The 25,650-nt window shown below is 32.5% G+C and overlaps 2 protein-coding genes across 2 annotated transcripts; one reads left to right on the forward strand and one right to left on the reverse strand.

Annotated features, from left to right (window-relative positions):
• Positions 1–969: 969 nt before the first annotated feature.
• LOC139511185 (peptidyl-prolyl cis-trans isomerase-like 3) lies at positions 970–22,636 on the reverse strand. The gene is made up of 6 exons (XM_071297764.1): positions 22,567–22,636; positions 4,722–4,796; positions 4,043–4,136; positions 3,514–3,581; positions 2,703–2,821; positions 970–1,325 (listed from the first exon to the last, which is right to left on the reverse strand). The coding sequence occupies exons 1-6, from the start codon at positions 22,567–22,569 to the stop codon at positions 1,199–1,201; spliced, it is 486 nt and encodes a 161-aa protein (XP_071153865.1). The 5' UTR covers positions 22,570–22,636; the 3' UTR covers positions 970–1,198.
• LOC139513191 (uncharacterized) lies at positions 20,305–21,934 on the forward strand. The gene is made up of 3 exons (XM_071301471.1): positions 20,305–20,405; positions 20,807–21,098; positions 21,833–21,934. The coding sequence occupies exons 1-3, from the start codon at positions 20,317–20,319 to the stop codon at positions 21,932–21,934; spliced, it is 483 nt and encodes a 160-aa protein (XP_071157572.1). The 5' UTR covers positions 20,305–20,316.
• Positions 22,637–25,650: the final 3,014 nt, after the last annotated feature.

Genomic DNA, 25,650 nt, shown 5'->3' on the forward strand with positions numbered 1-25,650 from the left:
AAAGCTGTAAAATTTATAATACATGCTCCATATGTCTCATCAATTTTTGTAAAAATCAGAAAAAATTAATTTTGAACTCTTTGGACCTCAAAGAGGACCAATTGAGAATGAGCCCAAAATCTAAAATCCATATAAACGGTGAGATTCAGTATATTAAAGAACCCCAAGAATTGGAGACTTTGAAATAAACCCCATTGATAAAAAATTTGCAATTTATACAAAGTAATAACAAAGCATTCTTTTTGGACCCTTTCCCTATTAAAATGGTTAGGGCCATACACCCCAAAATCATCCCAACCTTGATATTAGACCTTGTGGTACAATTTCTAAGAGATCCATAGACCTATACTCAAGTTATTGTCCTGGAACATGAAAATCCTAGTTTTTTGGCCCCTGATTATGTTCTTAAGTTTTGACAATAACTTGCAAAATCAATCACAACCTTCCTTTTGAGGTATGGAATCTAATGGTACAATTTTGTATAGAGATCCATACACTAATACAAAAATTATTGTCATGAATCAACAACAAATAATTGTTTTCAGCCCTTATTTCTAAACAGTTAGAACAATAACCCCCAAAATCTATCCCAACCTTCCTTTTATGATATTAGTCCATGTGGTACAATTTCAAAGAGATAAAATTGAGAAAGGAAATGGGGAATGTGTCTTAGCGACAACAACCCGACCATAGAGCAGAAAACAGCTGAAGGCCACCAATGGGTCTTCAATGTAGCTAGAATTCCCGCACCCGTAGGTGTCCTTCAGCTGGCCCCTAAAAATATGTATACTAGTAGATCCATACACCTATACACAAGTTTTTTGATGCTGATAACGCCATAACATAATATGATGCACAAAAAAATGGCTGTCTTATAACAACTTATCTTGAATGTTTTACCATCAATTATTTATCTGTCAAATAAATCATTACATCATAAAAATCAATTAATTAAATAAAAAATTTCAATACAGATATGAAATTTTTATCATGTTAAACATTTTAATTACCATTGTCAACTGATACATAATAACATATGTTGATATAAATGCATGGTTGTGTCTTAATCAAAATGACTTCTATTTATGTAAGTTAACTGTTCTTTAGGAGTATTGCTGACATATAATCAGCTACCACAGAATCTCCATGGGCCCATCAGTATTTTCCACTAGTAAGGGTACTTCTTGTCCAGCCTTGATCATCCTGCTATAGGGTTAGCATGTACAGTAATGTCCTGAATTCTACTCTCATTTAAAGGTTTGTAGGTCTTTTCATCTACTGGTTGCTTTTCAAACTCATCCAACGTGTCAAAACCATCAATTACTCTGTAAATTTAGATAAGATTTAAATATTGTAATGAAATGTTCTCAACACTGTTATTAAGAAAAATCTAGAATTCAAGGTACATAGAAAGTGATAAAACCTACATCTTGTATATATATATCCTGACTAATTCAAGAAGCAAAAATTTCTAAATGTCTCACCTTTTTATAATATTAAAAAAGCGATTTTTATTCATAAACATATAAGTTATGCAAATTATCCAAAATCAATGAACCATAACTGACAATACGATGCCAAACAATTTCTATGGAAATGAAATTTGACAGTGATTATATGACTGCATACCAAATTTTATTTACCTACCCTATTTATTCCCCAATAACCTAATCACAAACTAATACAAATCAACTAAGGTTCAAAGTCAATAGACCAAGACTGAGTGGGCAGGGTCAGACAATCACAATAGGAATGAGATGTGCCAATTCTAATACAACTGAATACCAAGAATCATTGACCTACCACTAGTGGTTCCCTATAAACTGACTTAATACATGTTTATTATACCACTGTCCCATGTTAATGGAAGGGTTTGGGTCAATAAACTAGTTCAACCCTGTCACATTCTGTATGTATGTGTCTGTCCCAAGTCAGGAGCCTGTAATTGAGGGGTTCTTGTTTATTGCTGTTTATCATATTTGTTTTTGTTTATTGTTTTGTAGAGTGTGTACTGGTTTGTGCTGTTACAGTCCACTGTCCCAATAGGGGGAGGGTTTGGCGTCATCTTACTAGTTTAACCCCATCACATTCTTTATCAGACTGTCCCAAGTCAAGAGAGGGGGAGAGTTTGGCCCCATCTTACTAGATTAACCCCATCACATTCTTTATCAGACTGTCCCAAGTCAAGAGCCGGTAATTAACTGGTTGTTGTTTGTTTTTCTCTTTTCTCTGTTTTCTTGTTTGAATTGTTTTGAATTTTCTGTGTCATTTGATCTCTTTTTAGTTGTCTCATTGGCATTCATACATCTTCTTATTTATAAATAGTAAAAGTTTCAAAACTTATAGACCACAACTGACAGCCGGGCCAATTAATCACCATGGAAGTAAGATGCACCATATTATAAAACTGTATACCTAATTTCATTGACATTTAAAACTGACCAAATGACAAACATTGTTTCCACCACAGTGGCCAGCAACAACATATGTCTCACTTCTCGACTCTGTCAAGGCGATGCAAAAACAAAGCAACACAGACTTGCATTGTTGATTTTGTGTAGTCATGGATGACTGGCCCCATGAACTTGTGAAGTTTGCAAGACTGATCTCATCGACTTGTGTTGTCATGAAAAGGACTAGCCTCATTAATATTGACTTATCAGGTTTAGACCCTAAAAATTAACTTCCAAATCTAAGCTTACTTTCCAAATACTGTATACTTCATATCTAGATGTGGCTGTTTTGCATATGAGAAAAAAAACTGTGAACCATTAGAATCTGGACCATTGTTTGCCATGGAAACTACTCCTCTCACATTGTGCTGAAATATCAAAAATATCATTCTTTACAGAAGAGCTTTCCCAGAATAATCAACATTTAATATAAATAATAATAATAATTGTCTAAGAAAGTAATGCTTATGAATGTTAAAAAATTATCTTAAATATTCACGCAATATTTCGCTAAACAATTTAGCTTCATCAGGCATGTGCAGACATCTCAGTAAAATTGGAAGCTGTTAAGGAAATTTTTGCAGCTTATTGTACATGACTTTTAAATAAATATATATTTTTGCATTTTTCAAATCATGAATCTAAGACTAAAACATCCATCAGGACAAATCCAACATCAAATGGATTAAATGTAAAGACTTTATTATTAGTCAGAGAAAAAAATGACTTTCTCCAACAGAGACTTGATTCAAACACTTAAAAATTTTACCATTTATAGTTCAAGTGAAAAGAACTTTTGACAAAATTAGATGGGTTTTCACCAATCCGCTAAAGATGTAAGCCATTTTAGCTTATAGTTGTAAATATAAAAATTAAAAGATGTGGTATGATTGCCAATGAGACATCTATCAACCAAATAGTTTATACCTCTGCCTTTTAAATTGTAATCCCTATTCAGAATCTAGGAAAACAGATCACATGACTTTCTTTAATTCTTTTACCAATATCTTGGAAAACATGACTTACTTTAGATTCTTGAACAATGGGTCATATGACTTACTTTTAGATTATCTCTGAGTTCATCTTCAAATTTCTGGCCCCATATACTGTTGCCACCTTTACCTGTCCCTTAAAAATTCAAATAAAACAATATCATTATATCTTATCTAACATATTCAATATGACATTATTTTTTTATGTGAAACTTACTAAGAAAAGGGACTGCTGTTTATATTTGGTATGGATTTCGAGGTCACATAAAACAACAAATCTATGTTATATCAAATTAATGATGTCAGATCACCTGTCTGTAGTTTGTAAACTTTAATATTAATAGATTGTCGTTAGTCATCTCAAGGAGATTGATTTTTCTCTCTTGAGCCAGTCCCAGTTGAGATGACCAATGATAATCTGTTTATCGCTATTTTGCATATGATGACGTTGATGTTTACATTGACAATAGCATGTGCTCCCTTAGTTTCTAGCTGTAATTTTTCATATCACTCACTGTCATGACTCCGCTGAGAGAGGAAATTATCAGTCAGTAAGATCAAAGGAAAATTTTGTAAACTAGCAATAATTTTATTTACCTGTTGGATCACCAGTCTGTAACATGAATCCTTTAATGTTTCTGTGGAATATACATCCATTGTAGTAATCACTTGCACATAATGCTAAAAAATTCTGTAAAAAACAAGTCACTTTAGTAAATAATAATAATATCTGTATTGTAGTAATGGACTTAAATAAGGTCAATTATAGAAGTAAATTATTTCACTAAACCCAGGTTCATTCCACTCATAACTATAGCTAGAATATAAAGCAAAGTCATGGTAACAAACTTTGAGATTATATATATATACAATGTACATGTCATCAGAAGTTTTGACATAATTATAAATGGACAGCAGGTAGATCTCAACATTCTGATCATTTTTGCTCCTGTTAAATTTTCTCTTTTCATAGAGGTTTTCAAGATAGTACACAAAACTTGCATTTTACCACTATGTTTTATTTTTCGCAATGTTGGTCATGTTGGTTGGCAGAAGGGGTCATCGAACAAATTTATAAAACTAGATACATGAATAATTATTCTGGCCAAGATTGGTTAAAGTTTACCCTGTGGTTTCAGAAGAGAAAATTTTCATAAAAGTTAACAACAAAGGACAACAAATGATGAGAATAGCTCACCTGGCCTTTAGCTAGGTGAGCAAATAAAACAGTTTAAGTATGATCTGATGACTAAGCAAAAATCTATCTCATAGTTACCTCGCATGTGACTGGACAGCTCTCACAGAACAATTCAATCTTTATGTCTCCAAGGTCAGTATGAAGAGTCACAGACTAAAAGTAGTAAAAATAATATCTTTATTACTTACAACACACATGATATATATATATACCAGTAAACTTCTTAACATCTTCATGAGATATTCTAAGCACATGTTGGCCTCTCAAATCTAAGATTGTTTTAAATGAGTAAATCTGTGCTTATTTGGGATGTATGTTGACCTACATGCATAAGTATATCCATTATTTCATTCACATCCTATGGTCTCTGTTGGAAAGTTGTCTCATTTGCATATGTATTCATACCACATTTCTTTTTTGTTATTATATTCAATACATTTGAGTGTCACCTGGATGCTTGTTATCATGTTTATATTTGTGCAATGGACCATTTCAAGAGTAAATTCAACATTTCTCATGGGGGAAATCCCAAAGCCTGGTCGGTTTGCACAAAAATATGTTTGCTCCCATTTACTTTTGCCCCCCTTTTTCACTTTCACATCTTTTTTATTGTTTTTGTGTATAATAATTTTGTAATCAAGTTTTGCCTTTCCATTTTTTTTTCATTGTATCAAAAAAAAATTTTTTTTTTTTTAGTGTTGAATACATCCTTATTAAATCATGTTAATCAGGTTTTGGCCAGAGAATTGCTATCCATTGTTTCAAAATTAAATGACATTCTGATAACGTTTTTTGTGTTGATTAAATCTTAATCCTGTTTGGATAAGTGTACATTTTGTATTGCTATACATGTATATAAAATATATTGATTTGCACTGTTTCAAAATAAACTGACATTCTGAAATTTTTTTTGTGTTGAATAAATTTTCATTGTTTTACTCATACCAAACTTCATGTACCATGCAGCATGTGTTGTATTTACATCAAAGCAAGTTAAAACAACATTCAATTCATGCTTTTAAAACACATAAGAACATGAAGAATAATACCAAATTTAGCTCTGAAAATACCAATGATCAGTAATCATACATGTACATACTTAACATTAACAATTAATGTCAAGGGTGATGTCCTTTACTGTCAGGGTTGAAACGGTCATTTTCAGCTACTGTTAGTGTCAAATTGGTTAAAATTTTACTGTGATTCGTCAGATGTCTCAAATAATTATCCTTATCCTTATTTTTGGAAAAAAAATAGTGAAATTTGTCAAATTTAGCTGATTTTTTTATTGTCTAAAAGAAAGTGTACATTTTATCGTTATGCATTGCAATAAAAATTACCGTTAATGTCATTTGGCAAGAATGTTTACTGTTCTACGTCATGAAGTTACCCCCATTACTACCCTCATTAATTATCAAATTAATATAAAAAAAAAACATTTCAAAGAAATAATAACCCAATTTAATTTCGGGAAAATATAAGCGTTAAAGTGATTAAGGAATACATGTATGTTTATAAAGATACATGTATCTAATAATTCAACTGGAACTTGAATATATATGTAAAATGTTGGGTGCAAACATGAAGGATGCAAATGGACCTATGGTTATGATGGTGCAAACGTGTAGGGTGCAAAAGTATATTGGGAGTGAACAGACCTGATCAAATGCTGATACTGGAAATCCCACCATAAATAGGGAAAGTTTATTTTTTTAACAAATCTGATATAACTTTAACTTCAAACTATGCTTAAGTCCTATTATTTAATATTTTTATAAATGACATATATTCTATTTTATTGAACATGGTACACTGTATAATTATGCTGATGATAATACTCTGTCATATGCTCACAACAATTTTGAAAATTTATTATGTACACTTGAAAGAGAAAGTGCTGTTTTAATTGACTGGTTTAGTTTTAAGTGTATGCAGGCAAATCCTGATAAATTCCAAGCCATTGCAGTTGGAAATAAAACATTTGCAAAAAAGCCTGTTTTTTTTATACATTTGTGTAATATACAGTCAGCAAACATATCCTGTGATGAGATTGTCAAACTTTTGGGTATTGATATTGACTATCAACTTAATTTTAATCACCACATTAAAAATATTTGTCGTAAAGCATCCCAACAACTGCTTGTTTTAAAGGGCGTTGGCTGCTACCTTACTAAATTGAATAAATTGACCATTTTCCACACATTTATTTTTTATCTAATTTTAATTTTTGTCCTTTGGCATGGCATTTCTGCAACAAAAATAACACCACCAAATTGGAAAAAATTCAGGAAAGGGCTTTACGATTTGTATGAAGACTATGTTAGTTCACATGATGAACTACTTTTACGATCAAAGGTTCCATCACTGAAAATAAGACGTATGCGTAACATGGCTATTGAGTGTTTTAAAATTTTTAATTGTCATCACCATGCTTACATGATGATGATTTAGTTGTTTTGAAAGATTGTAAATATAATTTTAGATATTCTAATATTGTAGATATACCTAGGGTTCGGACATCAACCTATGAGAACTCTTGCTATTTTATGGAATGATCTACATGTACCTGATGATTCTAGGAAAATTGCTAAAAATATTTTAAAGTCATGGAATGGAAATTAAATGACTGTAAGTGCAGAGTTTGTGCAGACTTTTAGTTAATATATTGTGCAAATTTATTTACCATCTAGATCATACCGTGTTTTTTAAAATATTTTATGCTATGCATTTTGCCGGCTTTTATGCCTAGTTTATGTGTTTCATCAGTCAGGGGACTTACTTAAACAAGTGATTTTCTAAATCACTGATTCAAGTAACATTATTTCCATAAAGGTTGGAAGTTAGAGTTGTCTTTCTTTAATAATCACCTATTTAAGTAATACAAATTAATCACTAGAAGAAGTGATTTAATATTAGTGTAGCTTTAAATATAGAATACTAATGATCCAGGGACTAATTATGTTTCTAAACTTATCAGAACCAACATCTGTGTTGTCTAGGATGACCAGGTCATTTCAGGTGATGACCTTGTACTGAATCTAGGATAATGACATAAAAATCACTTGTTTAAGTACATGTATCAGACCTCAATTTCCTTAAAAAAAATCACTTCTTTAAGTATCATTCTTTTAATAACCCCCACTTATTTCAACACCCCTGAACAGAGAATTTTTTATCGCGAACAGTAGAATTTTATTACATAATCTGAAAGATGAAACCTTGAACTTCACAGGAAAAATACTCCCACTGCTGTGAAAAATCTTTTAAGAAAGTATCAGTTCATTATGTAAAGCCATTATTATAGCATTTTTTCAACTAAAATAGAATTTTAAGGTATATGATAGCATCAAAGGCATAAAACTTGCTACTTAAAAGAAGCAAAAAGTTCATATTTTTTTAATTTTACTAATTAAAAGATGTTACTTAAACCTATGTGTTTAAAATTTTGAAAAATCTACAAAATCCCAATTTGTGACAAAACCTCGAATTTACTTCTCAAATAAGTGATTTAAAAATCACTTATTTCAGTAAGTCCCCTGACTGTTCATATCTGGGACTATTATACTAATAATATAATAGTCCCAGATCATATTTACAATGATTTAGTTGATATATTATAATATATTAGTTTCTCTGTAAAATAAAAGTAAGAAACTTCCAGATTTTTATTGGCCCTTCTGAAAACTGAGAAGAAATTACCTCTTGAAATTGTAGTAAAATGTTTACACTATAAAAAAAAATCTACAAGTAAATATCAACATTAAAGAAAATTACTGTCATATTTTATTGGATTTTGACATGTAATTCAAAATTTGTGAACAGAAGTAATTTTGAGTTTCTAATTAAAATATTTTCTGCTTTTTCGTTATTTTCAGTATATCTATTTGTTTTTAATTCTAGAATTTATATTTCATCATCATAGAAGTGTTTTGTGAACTGCCTGGAATTATTATTTGTTCATTGTATTTGATCGGCAAACTCGGAATTACCCTTATTCGCTCCGGAATCTGATCTGGTATTGCATTTGTGAGCCAAAATTTGTTCCTGTGAAAAAAGTTCCAGTGGAACTAATATCACAGGAAATATGTTCTGGGAGAACTTTTTTCATAGATAATTTCAATATAATTTGTTCCATCTCCAAGAAATAAGTTCCACACTTTACCTGGTGAAATAAGTACCGGGTTGGTGAAATTTGTTCCTTACCTAGTGAAATAGGTTCCAGGTTTATGAGATTTGTTCCTTACCTGGTGAAATAAGTTCTTGGTTTGTGAAATTTGTTCCTCACCTGGTAGAATAAGTTCCTAGACTGTGAAATATGTTCCACTGGTTAAACAGGTTATTTTATATACTGAAAATTTGTCATCAATTAGTTTCAGGGGCGGATCCAGCCATTTTAAAAAGGGGGGGGTTCCTAACCCAGGACAAAGAGGGGGGTTTTCCAACTACATGTCCCCATTCAAATACATTGGTCGTCCAAAAAAAAGGGGGGGTTCCAACCCCCAGAACCCCCCCCCCCCCTCTGGATCCGCGCCTGAGTTTAAAGTTATCATTCAAGTGCATTATAAAAATAATTATATATATATAAGTATATAAGTGTATTGATAATAATAAATGAAAAATGTAAATCATCCAATAAGAATCTTGTGGATTATAGCAAATGTTTAATTATAAACGTAAAATATATCAAAATGACAGTCCCACTTGAGCCAGAAAAGAGTAGGATAAGAAAAATCTTTCAGAAAAAATTAAAGTCAAAGATGAACATGAACATATGAACTAATGTGAAAAGGACAAAATAACTGATTAATGATTCCAAAAGACATGAAAAAACAAAAGACACACTCTTTTGAAACTGTTCCATTACAAGTACATGTATGACTAGAAACAGGGCCATGACAGTTAACAGGAACCAAGGAGGAATACCACATAAAACATAGATACAAATTATGATAAATTACCATCACTTTATCCTGTAGAACTTTACAGTCATGCCTACAATTGCATATGTATCCCATGCCAGCACACTCAGTACAGCATTTAGCTTGCTTTATAATTTAAGTGTAACAAGAAAATGTTTCGCTGTGCAATAAGTTGCAAAGGTACTATATTTCAGTGAAAATAGGTTTGAGAAGAATTTATTCATTGATTTCTTTGAAATATGTACATATTGGTCTTAAACTAATATCACAGGAACTTATTTAAAACTTTTAATATTAACAGGAACAAAACTCATGGAGCTATGATATTTGTTCCGGAACTTATTTCATATTTGGTCAAAAAATTAGTTCTAGAACAAATTTTACAGTGCTGGAACATATTTTCTGTGATATAAGTTCCGGCAGAACATATTTCCTATGAAATCTGTTCCAGCAGAACAAATGTCACGCCGGAACATATTTTTTGTTACACATTTGTCTTCATTTCCGGTTTATGGCATGCATTCAGGAAAAACGGTACTATTTATTCTGCCATTGGCGACAATGTTAACATTTTCTAAATTTACCACTTTTTAAGATAAAAACCTGGATAAAACAGTTATATGTTGTGTTAGTACTTTATTACTCTGTTTTAAAAATTAAAGCCAAATAGTATCATGACCAACTTCCAACGGAGCTTGTTTATGTTATCCATGCCCACCGTCATTTTGCACCAAATTTATGAAATTTTGCAAGTCTTTTCGAATAATTCTCTAGAAAATATTTCAATAGGTTTTAAAATTTATATTGTAAATATACACACTGCAGTTATTCATAGATAAATAAAAAATATATTGTACCCTTACATCCAATCACAGCGCTCCTAATTTGACTTCCTTCACCTGCCTTGGGTACACAAAAGGCCAACCTAATGCTGGGAAAATTAAATACTACCGTTTTCCCTTAATATATATATATTGTTTTCAATGTTGTTTTTGTCAGTCAGATACAATTTTACTCGGATTAACACATTACTTGTTGTCGATTTTCGGTATAAAGCTAGCGGTTGAAGAAAATGAACATTGCTGTCATGAATAATAAAGATGAAATTAAATTTTGAGATCGTTTGGAGATTTGGGTTTTATAAAAAGGTCGGCATTTCTATTTTCTTTCCAATGGAAGGTCCGTCGGGCGTAACTTGTAACCAAATCGAAAGTCTGATCGCAAAAGTGGAAGGTTGCGTACCTCAGACCATCGCTAATTTGAACCCCTGATGTACATAGCTACATTTTGTACCTACATTTTAACAGATGACGATATGTAGAGATGAAGAGAATATATTATTCTTAGAATATATACATAATTTGTACATGTATGATTAAAAGGACAAAAAACTTTTCAAGGATTGTTGTGTCAATATATACAGGATAAATGTAGTTCCTAACACAATTTATCAATTATTTCTAAATTTTAACATTTAAAAATACATGTTCTTAGTAGACAAATAGTACATGTAGTGGGTACAAATGTGTACAAAATAAAATTAAAAAAATAAACACGGTATCTACTAGTCCTAATAATCATAACATCTTGAAAGGCTATTTTTTTCCGTGAAAAGGAAGGAAGGCTTCTCAGAAGAAAATAAAATAGCCTTACACTGCACTACAAAGGAAGGCATCACAGAAAAAAAAAATTAAGGTTCCACTAAAGTCAAAATATAGGACACTTCATAAACATCTAAACTTTGTCTGTATTTTTCAACCTTTAATGAATAAAGTCAAAAACTATGGGAACATATGTTCATTTAAACATACTTAACATATACACACTGTGAAAATTGTAAATAAACTTCAAATTTTTATGTTGTGGCCAAACCGGTGTTGGGGATGAATACTGAATTTTCCAAAAAATCTAGAGGCTTGCGGGATGACTTAATTTGTTTAAAATTGGTATGAATGAATACTGTAACATATAATGCAGTACAAGCTAGTGTTGATTTTTAAGAAAATGTATTGATTTATGAGTTTTTCAGTTAATAATGTGTATCTAAGTGAACGAATATCAAAGGTACAATACAGAAATTGGACAATAATGTCATTGAAACATATCTATTTTACAAATAAACACTAGCTTGTACTGCATTACACAGGTTGGGAACAAACCCTCTATATGGTGATTATACCTGTATAGAGGGATAGTCCTTCAATAGAGGGGTAAAACTATCCCTCTATAGACAATAGAGGGGTATTTTTGTTTAGACTGGATTTAAATCAAAATAGGGCAGAATGGCATTCTCTACTTATTATGGCAGTAACCTGGAACAGTTGATGCATCAATTGATGTACTTAAGGAGGCTCGCGGGTATAAGATTTTCAGAAAAAAATTTAACATTAAATTTTCATTACAAATTTTATTTATTACATTAAGTAGTTGTTACTTTATCATGTGGTACAAAAATCATTCCAAAAAATCAATTCATGTTGGCCCCAGCGGACTTTTAAAATGTAGATATCACTTAAAAAGCTCCAAATTATCTCCCTTTGGTGCAAAAAAGCCATTTTTTGGCATTAAAATTGAAATATCTTTTTTAACTCATCGGTGACCTATATTTTTTATTGTTGTTTTCGAATAAGCTGTTCATAAACTGAATAATTATAAAATTTTAGCGGTTTCTGTAATTTAGTTCATTTTTATTTCGATATTACCGCTATTTCCCCTATTAGTTCAACAGAAAACTAGAGGCTCTAAAGAGCCTGTGTCGCTCACCTTGGTCTATGTGCATATTAAACAAAGGACACAAATGGATTCATGACAAAATTGTATTTTGGTGATGGTGATGTGTTTGAAGTTCTTACTTTACTGAACTATTTTGCTTCTTACAATTATATCTATAATGAACTTTGCCCATTAGTAACAGAGAACTATATTTGGTAAAAATTTACATAAATTTACCAAATTAATGAAAATTGTTAAAAATTGACTATAAAGGGCAATAACTCCTTAAGGGGTCAATTGACCATTTAGGTCATGTTGACTTATTTGTAGATCTTACTTTGCTGAACATTATTGCTGTTTACAGTTTATCGCTATCTATAATAGTATTCAAGATAACCAAAAACGGCAAAATTTCTTTAAAAATTACCAATTGGAGGGCAGCAACCCAACAACCAGTTGTCCAATTCATCTGAAAAATTCAGGGCAGATAGATATTGACTTGATTAACAATTTAACTTCTTGTCAGATTTGCTCTAGATGCTTTGGTTTCATAGTTATAAGCCAAAAACTGCATTTTACCCCTATGTTCTATTTTTAGCCATGGCGGCCATCTTGGTTGAATGGCCAGGTCATCGGACACATTTTTCAAACTAGATACCCCAAAGATGATTGTGGTCTAGTAGTTTCAGTGGAGATTTTGTAAAAGATTACTTAGATTTATGAAAAATGGTTAAAGATTGACTATAAAGGGCAATAACTCCTTAAGGGGTCAACTGACCATTTTGGTCATGCTGACTTATTTGTAGATCTTACTTTGCTGAACATTGTTGCTGTTTACAATTTATCTCTATCTATAATAATATTCAAGATAATAACCAAAAACAGCAAAATTTCCTCAAAATTACCAATTCAGGGGCAGCAACCCAACAACCGATTAACCGATTCATCTGAAAATTTCAGGGCAGATAGATCTTGACCTGATAAACATTTTTATCCATGTCAGATTTCCTCAAAATGCTTTGGTTTTTGAGTTATAAGCCAAAAACTGCATTTTACCCCTATGTTCTATTTTTAGCGGTGGCGGCCATCTTGGTTGGTTGACCAGATCACGCCACACATTTTTTAAACTAGATACCCCAAAGATGATTGTGGCCAAGTTTGGATTAATTTGGCCCAGTAGTTTCAGAGGAGAAGATTTTTGTAAAAGATTACTTTAATTTACGAAAAATGGTTAAAAATTGACTATAAAGGGCAATAACTCCTAAACGGGTCAACTGACCATTTTGGTCAAGTTGACTTATTTGTAGATCTTACTTTGCTGAACATTATTGCTGTGTACAGTTTATCTCTATCTATAATAATATTCAAGATAATAACCAAAAACAGCAAAATTTCCTCAAAATTACCAATTCAGGGGCAGCAACCCAACAACCGATTGACCGATTCATCTGAAAATTTCAGGGCAGATAGATCTTGACCTGATAAACATTTTTATCCATGTCAGATTTCCTCAAAATGCTTTGGTTTTTGAGTTATAAGCCAAAAACTGCATTTTACCCCTTTGTTCTATTTTTAGCAGTGGCGGCCATCTTGGTTGGTTGACCAGGTCACGCCACACATTTTTTAAACTAGATACCCCAAAGATGATTGTGGCCAAGTTTGGATTAATTTGGCCCAGTAGTTTCAGAGGAGAAGATTTTTGTAAAAGATTACTTTAATTAACGAAAAATGGTTAAAAATTGACTATAAAGGGCAATAACTCCTAAACGGGTCAACTGACCATTTTGGTCATGTTGACTTATTTGTAGATCTTACTTTGCTGAACATAATTGCTGTTTACAGTTATCTCTATCTATAATAATATTCAAGATAATAACCAAAAACAGCAAAATTTCCTCAAATTACCAATTCAGGGGCAGCAACCCAACAACCGATTGACCGATTCATCTGAAAATTTCAGGGCAGATAGATCTTGACCTGATAAACATTTTTACCCCATGTCAGATTTGCTCTAAATGCTTTGGTTTTTGAGTTATAAGCCAAAATCTGCATTTTACCCCTATGTTCTATTTTTAGCCGTGGCAGCCATCTTGGTTGGTTGACCGGGTCACGCCACACATTTTTTAAACTAGATACCCCAATGATGCATTGTGGCCAAGTTTGGTTTGATTTGGCCCAGTAGTTTCAGAGGAGAAGATTTTTGTAAAAGTTAACGACGACGGACGCAGGACGACGACGGACGACGACGGACGCAGGACGACGGACGCCGGACGCAAAGTGATGGGAAAAGCTCACTTGGCCCTTCGGGCCAGGTGAGCTAAAAAGGACATTAACAACTAGAGGGTCCAAGGACCCTGTGTCGCTCACCTGATATTTTTATTTACAATTGTTGCATGATAAACGCAACTGTTGTACTGCGTTTAGATACTAAAAAGTGCATTTGAAACCTATGTTTTATTTCAGCCATGTGGGCAGGCAGGGTCATCATACACAGTGGTCCCTGGATATCCTTGTGGTGATTTAAACCAAGTTTGTTTAAATTCAACAGTTGTTTCAGGGGAGAATTTTTGTAAAATTTATCTAACAAGAAATGCAAAGTAATGAGAAAGTTGTGAAGTAGTTTTGTTGTTGCGCAACCCCCCCCCCCCCCCCCCCCCCCCACTTTGCCAAAAAAAACAAAAAGGTAATAAAAAATTATCATATAAGGGCAATCTATCCTATTAATGATTTCTGCAAAATTCAGTTGATTGTGCAAGGGTTGTATAGCCAGCTGAGGTCGTTAAAAACTCTCTTTCTTTTGTTGTTGCAGATAGATCTTGACCTGATAAGCAATTTTTACCACATGTCAGATTTGCTCTAAATGTTTTAGTTTTTGAGTGATAAGCCAAAAACTGCATTTTACCCCTATGTTCTATTTTTAGCCATGGCGGCCATCTTGATTGGTTGGCCGGGTCACCGGACACAATTTTAAACTAGATACCCCAATGATGATTGTGGCCAAGTTTGGTTTAATTTGGTACAGTAGTTTCAGAGGAGAAGATTTTTGTAAAAGATAATTAAGATTTACGAAAAATGGTTAAAAATTGACTACAAAGGGCAATAACTCCTAAAGGGGTCAACAGACCATTTTGGTCATGTTGACTTATTTGTAGATCTTAATTAGCTGAACATTTTTGCTGTTTACAGTTTATCTCTATCTATAATAATATTCAAGATAATAACCAAAAACAGCAAAATTTCCTTAAAATTACCAATCAGGGGCAGCAACCTATCAACGAGTAGTCCAATTCATCTCAAAATTTCAGGGCAGATAGATCTTGACCTGATAAACAATTTTACTACATGTCAGATTTGCTCTAAATGCTTCGATTTTTGAATGATAAGCCAAAAACTGCGTTTTACCCCTATGTTCTATTTTCAGCCATGGCGGCCATCTTGGTTGGTTGGCCGGATCACCAAACACAATTTTTAAACTAGATACCCCAATGATGATTGTGGCCAAGTTTGGTTAATTTGGTCCAGTAGTTTCAGAGGAGAAGATTTTTGTAAAAGATAATTAAGATTTACGAAAAATGGTTAAAAATTGACTATAAAGGGCAATAACTTCTAAAGGGGTCAACAGACCATTTTGGTCATGTTGACTTATTTGTAGATCTTACTTTGTTGAACATTTTTGCTGTATCACAGTTTATCTCTATCTATAATAATATTCAAGATAATAACCAAAAACAGCAAAATTTTCTCAAAATTACCAATTCAGGGGCAGCAACCTATCAACGGGTTGTCCGATTCATCTGAAAATTTCAGGGCAGATAGATCTTGACCTGATAAACAATTTTACTACATGTCAGATTTGCTCTAAATGCTTCGATTTTTGAATGATAAGCCAAAACTGCGTTTTACCCCTATGTTCTATTTTCAGCCATGGCGGCCATCTTGGTTGGTTGGCCGGATCACCAAACACAATTTTTAAACTAGATACCCCAATGATGATTGTGGCCAAGTTTGGTTTAATTTGGTCCAGTAGTTTCAGAGGAGAAGATTTTTGTAAAAGATAATTAAGATTTACGAAAAATGGTTAAAAATTGACTATAAAGGGCAATAACTTCTAAAGGGGTCAACAGACCATTTTGGTCATGCTGACTTATTTGTAGATCTTACTTTGTTGAACATTTTTGCTGTTCACAGTTTATCTCTATCTATAATAATATTCAAGATAATAACCAAAAACAGCAAAATTTTCTCAAAATTACCAATTCAGGGGCAGCAACCTATCAACGGGTTGTCCGATTCATCTGAAAATTTCAGGACAGATAGATCTTGACCTGATAAACAATTTTACCCCATGTCGGATTTGCTCTAAATGCTTTGGTTTTTGAGTTATAAGCCAAAAACTGCATTTTACCCCTATGTTCTATTTTTAGCCATGGCGGCCATCTTGGTTGGTTGGGCGGGTCACCGGACACAATTTTTAAACTAGATACCCCAATAATGATTGTGGCCAAGTTTGATTTAATTTGGTCCAGTAGTTTCAGAGGAGAAGATTTTTGTAAAAGTTAACGACGGACGACGACGACGACGACGGACGCCGGACGCCGGACGCCGGACGCCAAGTGATGAGAAAAGCTCACTTGGCCCTTCGGGCCAGGTGAGCTAAAAATGTATGCTTCTTTCGAAAGCAGATTGTGAGCGTAAATGAACGGTAACCCCATTTTTTTATTTCATTTTTCTATTAAGTATAAGATAAAGTTCATTTATAGAAAGATATAGAGAAATCCTATATTAAATAAAAAAAATCATTTAGACCCGCGAGCCGCCTTAACATGAAATAGAAAAAGAAAAGAAGGCGCGCTTTTTCAAATAGTAAACAATTTAATTCAGATGCATAGTATTTTGTCAAATGATAAAGAATATCGTAGAAACTTGCTAGAAATTCATCTAATTTATAAAAGATATACAACATGACATACTGAAATCTGAAAAGGGGTAAAACCACCATACCTTGAACAAATTCAGTTAAAAAGGGGGGGGGGGGGGGGGGGGTGGTAAAATGCTACGAAATTTAGATTTTATTTATTTTTTGTCGACAGCCAAAAGATGATTTGACATGTAACTAACTACTTTTTCAATTTCATTGTAAAGTAAAATTGGCTTTTTTTGGGGTCTCTGTTTATTGTGGTCTGATGTTTTCAGGTTCTCTTTGGATTGCCAAATAATATTATAATCATCTAATTGAATGTTCAAATTATTTTGCAGCATCGATGGTGTGTATGGAAGGAAGACTGTCATAAAACCCAACAGTTCCGGATGGCCCTTTAAATAATTGCTTAACATCAATAGCGATGTAAGATTCAAGTGTTTGATTTAGCACAAGTTTAGCCAGGTTTTCCTTGTAATTGTGGCAGAAAAACCACTAGACAGTGTCATGCATTGAAAGGATATCAAACGGATATTTTATGGAATGATTCTCGTACATATAAAATCATATGCATAGGAATGTGGAGCTAGTGTCTTTCATGCAGCAATTTTTAATTTCCAATATAAACTCTGAAAAGACAAGAGCATAGAAATGTATACCAATGAGAAACATTCTTTGTGAATAAAATCATTCCAAAACTTAAATGTGTCATTAGTGTTGCATTATTTATCAGTAGAGATAATCAGATTCCAGTAAGATTGTCCAACTGATGGTTTTTGTTTGTAATCGTTTTTGTAAATCTTAGTTGTTTTGACAATCCGGGCTGTGCATGTTGCCCGGCTGACCCTTTCAGTGTGAGACAATATTTTGTTTATGATAAACAAAATCACTGATTCAAGACTGGAGCGGACCCCTTTTAGGCAGTTAGTGCGAATCCTTTAGGTTTAAACCATTACATGCAATACAGGGGGGAGGGGGAAGATTTTTTTTACCGAGTCAAACATTTTTCCTAATTATAATACATTGAGATTTAATATATACTTTGCTATATGTAGTGTGTATATAAAAGTATTGCCAACAAAATTCATCAAATTTGGGATCATAATATTGTTTAAGAAAAACCCTTACCCCCTGTACATCATAAAAGTTCATAATCTTCTGTAGCACACGTGCATGGTTAATTCGGATCACATATTTTCTATTCCGATGTTATAAGAATTCGAAGGTTCATATCATTTACAATATCCTTCAAAGAATTTCTGGGATTTTTTTTTACTATCAACGTTGAACCTCGAGGTTACATTGTAGTTAAAAAAAATCCAATAAAAACGTTGAATGTAAATGATATGCACCTTTAAATCTTATTTTGTAGGACTCATGTTGTTCAAACATAATGTGTTGATCAATTATGTTATGATGATTTTGATAAACTTTCACATTAGGTAATCTTTCACGTATATTGATTACATTATATCGAGTTGTCCCAACGATATACTTGTCGGTGTGCTCGATCATACGAATTTACCGACATTCATATAGACAAAATGACACAACTTTGAAAAATTCTTGTGACGAAACTACATTTCGGAACACGTTAAAAATTGGATACCCAGAAAGCTACATTATTAAGGTTTGATATATATTTTTTTCAAAAAAAAAGAAAAATATGCAGTCAAATCTGGCAGTTTTTTACACACCCCTATGTTGAACAATAGGTTGTTCAATTAACAGCATGTTTGGCAATTAAAAAATCATATATTAACACATTTAGCTTTAACATATACTTTATTTATAGTGGTTGTATAAAAGTTATATAATGGTTTTGTGTTTTAAGAGATATTCATCCCTATGCATATCGGGTTTTATGCGTAAATTGTCTCTCCTGTTCTTAGACCTTTTCTATCTCTTTCATAAGAAGAGTGACTTTTCTATTGTTCTAGTGCCACTGGAAATCCCACTGATTGAACAAACTCAGACTACGATTAGTAGATTGTTTTTTTTTTACTTTAATAAAAAAAAACACTTTACATATTAAAATTATATACGAATTTATGAGATTATAATGAATATTTTTGAAAAAAAGACCATATATAGAAATGTATTAAATATTTGTTATATGAGTTGAATTTGATATGTTTAAATGAGGATAATTAACTTTTATTTGAAATATCATTGTGATTTATTGTGTGTATTGACAAAAGATATTTTAATGATTGGCGTGTGTTCGTGTTTTTATTGTGTTTAATCCTTGGTGTTTATGATTAGTATATAAACAAAGAGAAATTTGATTGACAGTGAATGGCTTCTTCACAATTTCACTTATCTGTAGTTCTTTTTTAATGGCTTCAGCAATTGAAAAGTAATTATATTCAAATGGTCACATCAAACGGATACAATGTTTTTAGAAAGGCAAGCCGAGGCCAACATTTATTATACATGTATCTAAAAATAGATTTGGAGTAAAATTGAAAAAACAACAGAGATTTCTTTGATCTTACCAAATACTTCTACAAAATAACATGAAAAAAAAATCCCTCATCATTTTCAAAATGGGTACCGACCACTGCGTCGAGTGTTCTAGAAAGGTTACAACAAAGCAACATGCCTTACAGTGTGATTCGTGTAGTTTATGGCAGCACAGAGTTTGTAATACTGGTAAGTGCTTCTACATGTATATATTATTCTGACTTGTTCATAATTGTTACTCATAAACATTTTACTTTCTATGGATAAAAAAGTCTTGCTTGATTGTTCTTTTACTTTAAGGAAATTAAAGTTGTATTCAGTAAGATACTTCTTCTTTGTAAAAATGTTGTATTAGCTTCCTATAAACAGAATTTTAATTATTTTTTATAATGCAAAACTTATCGTATTTGTACATGTGTGTATTATATATTACAATGACTATACTTGAAGTATTATAAAAATAATAGATGCTTATAAGATGCTTTCTCAATTTTATTATAAGGGTTTAATAAATATATGGATTTTTAAAAAAAAAATTTTTATGTATGGATTTTTTAAAATTTTTTAAAAAGAGGATTTGGTTGACATTATATATAATTTTTAGTTGTATAAGTGACTTCTGTTATTAAAATCATGTTATAACTTTTCAGGTATTACAATGAAGGAGTATCGTTCGATGATGAAAAGTGAAGAGACCTTAAATTTCATCTGTACCAAGTGCAATGATAAAGAAGAAGAAACAACCAGGTAGGCACTCTTTATGTATGATAAATCTTATTGTAATAGTGTGTTTATGTTGAAATTTTAAAGTTGATACATTTGTTTTATAACAAACTTGGTGTTACAATTATATATGTATATATAAAATTTCGAAACATGAAGATGTTATATGATTGCCAATGACCCCATATTCAACAAGAGTGGATACCCTTTTTTTTTCAAACATAAAATTTAATTAGTATATAGAAATCTCTATCAAAATGTTGTACGATTGCCAATGACCAAATATCCATCCAATCAGAGATCAATGATGCCGGGTGTTCAACTATATGTCACTGTATAAGTAATGTTGGTCTTCGTTTTAATGCATTAATGAACTTATATCTGCTAAAAATATAAAACTTTAATAACTTATTATCCTTTTTCAGTGGTCCAGTCAATTCTACAGTTATAACAGACGTCTCCGACCAACCAATACCAGACTACGGTACCCTCAACCTGTCTGTCATCTCAGCAGCAAACTCTACCAACAACCTCAACAGAACATTCACTATCAGCCGTGACCCTGACCAACCAACTGAGGCAGACACAACAGGTGCTGTAGACCAGCCAACTGAGGCAGACACAACAGGTGCTCTAGACCAACCAACTGAGGCAGACACAACAGGTGCTCTAGACCAACCAACTGAGGCAGACACAACAGGTGCTCCAGATACCGATGTAAATTTTCAATATATCAACTTCAAATATAAGTTTTTTTGTACTTTTCTTTTTATATATATATTTATATCTTGTTAACATATTTTTTTTTATCCCCTTCAAAAATGTTCAAAAATAAATTATATAATTAATTGTAGATAAAAATTCATTTTAAATTAAGAATTGAAAATTAATTTCAAATGACAGCAACAATCAACATTATACTTATAGTTATATTCTTATAGTAGTCCGAGTTTGGTATAGTCCGAGTTTGTTATAGTCCGATTTTGGGAGGCCGAGTTTGTTATAGTCCGATTTTGTTATAGGCCGAGATATCATGGATTCTTCAGATAGGTTTACAATAGATTGCAAGTTTTGTCACTTTAGCAGAAAACTGGTTATCCCAATTTTTAGTAAAGTGTATATATATGTTGATGCATATAATGCTAGAGATTATAGCCAATATAACTAGAAAATGCCATTCTGCCCTAATTTGCTTTAAATCCAGTGCAAACAAAAATACCCCTCTACAGAGGTATAATTTTATCCCTCTGAAGAAGGATTATCCCTCTATAGAGGTATAATCACCATACAGGGGGTTTGTTCCCAACCTGTTACATGTAACAGTATTCGTCTATACCAATTTTAAACAAGTTAAGTCATCTCACAGTCAGTAGAGAAATTTTGGGATTTTTATAGGCACACCCACTTCCAGATAAAGTAAGCCAGAATATCCCTTGTCCTTCTTTACATAGGTTGGTCCCCTCCGTAAAACATTCAGTATGCCTTCGGAATATACAAATATATTGTCAAGAATTTCAATAACGGCCGAGAAACAGACTCGAGTGGGGTGCTAATTTTCGCCACATCTTTCCATGTTTTCTACAGTTTATGTTCAGGTCTAAATGTTTTTGAAGTATACTGATATTTCTATATGAAGATAACTTCAAATGCAAATTATACTTAAGCTTGAAAACCGGTTTGTTTTAAGAAAATCATCTGAAAAGTTAGATTAAAGGGTGTTTGAAACTTCCGGATGTTTTGTCAATGGGGGACACATATTCGCCGTTTTTACACATCTATTTAAAACCAAATAACCGCAGCTTTTAACAATTTTTATCAAATCAATTGCATTATAGATGAATAGCAGACATTTCAAAGGTATAAAGAATTCAAATTTAGGGCATTCAGTCAAATATTTATTTAGAAATACTTCTTTGAAATCGTGTTTTTTATTCAGGAAAGTGTCCGAAAATCGTTGTCCGTTTTTCGGTCATTTTCGGTAGGAGCCGCAATTTTGTCTCAGTTTAAAAAAATATTATATTTGTTATAAAAATATAATTTACGGGTACATTTCTTCCATTTCAGCCATCCTTTGAAGTTTTTACACCTCAAAATCCTTAAACGGCGAAATTGTGTCCCCGGCGAAAATGAGCACCCCACTCTATAAGGTATGTTATAATTCATTGAAAGATCGAATAAAAGTTACCATATTAAATGTATAATTTCAATTTTGTTTGGAAGAATACAACCGGAAACAATGTGTTGTTTGTATAAAATAAACTATCCCGGATACGAACATGTGAAACATGCGGTCTCACTATTTATAGACAAGTGACAAGAAGCGACAAGTAGGGGTTGCACTAATGACAGGACGATTGCCCGGATAGTGACAGGACGGTTGACCGGACGAGATATACATAGTCATAGTTTTTTTGTTATTTGGTAGATTTTTTAAATATTTATAGACCTTTATTAAACTATATTTTATGAAAATTAAAAAAAAAAGGGAAAATAATTATTTTTGAGCCAAAAAAGTTGACCGGACGGTATTCACACTCGCCGATATACGCTATATATATATATTCAACTGGTCAACGACAAGTGTTAATATCTTTTTTGTTTTACAATATTTGTCCATGAAATTCAGGAACCTGTGAGATTTATAAATATATTATACGAACATATAAACTTGATAGCAAAAAATCGTGTTTTTTTTTGTTTTTTTTAAAGTTGACCGGACGGTATTCACCCTCACCGATATACGCTTTATATATTTTCAACTGGTGGACACAAGTGTTCATATATCTTTTGTTTTACAATATTTGTCTATGAAACTCAGGAATCTGTGAGATTGAAGAATATATTACACGAAAATATAAACTTTATAGTAAAAAAAAAAAATCTGCAAAAAAAGTTGACCGGACGGTATTCACATTCGACGATGTACGCACTGATTATATTGAACGGAAGTAGGACAAGTCGCCCCACTGGCAAGTCGCCCCACACCTAGTCGCCCCACTTTTTCACCAACTCGCACCACTTTAAAAAAAAAAAACCGCCCCAACCTGGATCACCAACTCGCCCAACTTTTTAGAAAATCGCCCCACATGTGAAATTGGTTACATCATGTTTAATATTACTCCTGCCAACTCGCCCCACTTAATGGAAAACGGTAATATTTAGATATAGAATTAAAATATAAAAACTCGCCCACTTAAAAATAATTTTCGTATTATTGAAGAATAACTGTATTTTTTTAAGATTAGTTATTTGCATAACAATTGAAAAGAAACCTGTTAATTGTATCATAATGCAATATATCATAATACTTAACGGATTTCAATTAACAGCAATTTGTTATCATAGCAATTACCAGATTGGTTACTTTTGTCTCTAAATTTAGAATAGATATTATCGTTTTCTATAAGTGGGGCGAGTTGGCAGGAGTAATGTTTACAGAATTTAAGTTATATACAACGGGATAACATCTTTTTCCATAAGTGGGACGAGTTGGCAGGAGTAATATTTACGGAATTTAACTTATATACAACGGTATAACATCTTTTTCCATAAGTGGGGCGAGTTGGCATTACTACATTCATCCTGGTTAATAATATAATATAAATCTAGATATTATCGTTTTCTTTCAAATGGGGCGAGTTGGCAGGAGTAATATTCACGGAATAACATCTTTTTCCATAAGTGGGGCGAGTTGGCATTAATACATTCATCCTGGTTAATAATATATTAATCTAGATATTATCGTTTTCTATAAGTGGGGCGAGTTGGCAGGAGTAATGTTGACGGAATTTAAGTTATATACAACGGGATAACATCTTTTTCCATGAGTGGGGCGAGTTGGCTTTACTACATTCATCCTGGTTAATAATATGTTAATCTAGATTTTATCGTTTTCCATTCAGTGGGGCGAGTTTTCAGGAGTAATATTAACGGGATTTAACACATTTCACAAGTGGGGCGATTTTTTAAAAAGTGGGGCGAGTTGGTAAAAAAGTGGGGCGACTAGGAGTGGGGCGACTTGCCAGTGGGGCGACTTGTCATGGATTCTATTGAACTGAGCGACAAAAAAAGTGACCGGACGGAACTAACATTCGCCGATATATATATGCCTTTATAATATTAAATTGATTGACACAAGTGTTAATATCTTTTTTTTTTACCATATCTGTCCCTGAAATTTATGAACATTGGAGATGAATAAATATATCATACGAAAAATTAAACTATATACATGTATTTAAATAAAAAAAAATAAAAATAAAAAAAAAATGACCGGACGGATTTTACATTCAACCGATATATGCTTTAATATATTGAACTGATCGACACAAGTATTAATATCTCTTCTTTTGTTATAATATTTTTAATAAGCCGTTTTGTTTTTGAAGTTGAAAGTACCTCCATTAAAGCAAAATTCAAGCAAATTTGCTATAGAGTAAATCCCACAATCATAACCATTTGGCTGTCGTTGGACTTCTGGGAGTTTAATTGAAATTTGCTTTTTGCCGTGACCATAAATAGCAGCAAGCTGAATGTCAAGGGATGGTGTAAGAGTAAAAGTCTTACTGAAGCTATCCAGAACATAGATCTATACACTGGTCGTCCACTGATTGCAATGAAGTTACCCAGTGGGATTTGCCAGTATGGTGTATTTGTACAGTTGGACATCCCTTTTGTGAAAAGCTAACAATTTTTTCTGACCAAGACTTGGTAGCATCGTCAAAGACAGGTGAAAGTCCTGTAGGCTGAAATCCAGATATGTTCGGAAATTGTCTTGAAATAATTGTGCAACAGACATTGATAATCTCTGAGCATAACCATTCATTATTTTATATAGTTTGCTTATGGTCTGAATTGAGACCAGGAATCCATGCAATCGGTATAGGCTTTAGTTTTACTTTCTTTACTGGAGGTAGACTATCAGTTACAAGTATCTGATGATCTTGACTATCACCATTGTCAGCAAAACCTCAATATCTTAGTATATTTTGGTGTTGACATAGCCTTCTGTTTTGATGGAGTATTTAACTTGGCTGGTGTTTTCAGCTTCGATGTACGAGATGTTTCAGGTTTAGTTAAAATATCTACTATTTCTGTTTGATGTAATACATCTGTATGCATATAGACAATAGACCCACTGTCCATTTTGATATTTTGTCTACTAGTAAGTTGTGCTAATATAGTGGCTATACAACTGTCTTTAAAAAGACATGCCTTTAAATAAAGCAATATATAGTAGTACTAATATCAATCTATTTACTTTTGTATT

This window comes from Mytilus edulis, chromosome 2 (assembly GCF_963676685.1).
Source record: "Mytilus edulis chromosome 2, xbMytEdul2.2, whole genome shotgun sequence".
Classification (NCBI taxonomy): domain Eukaryota; kingdom Metazoa; phylum Mollusca; class Bivalvia; order Mytilida; family Mytilidae; genus Mytilus; species Mytilus edulis.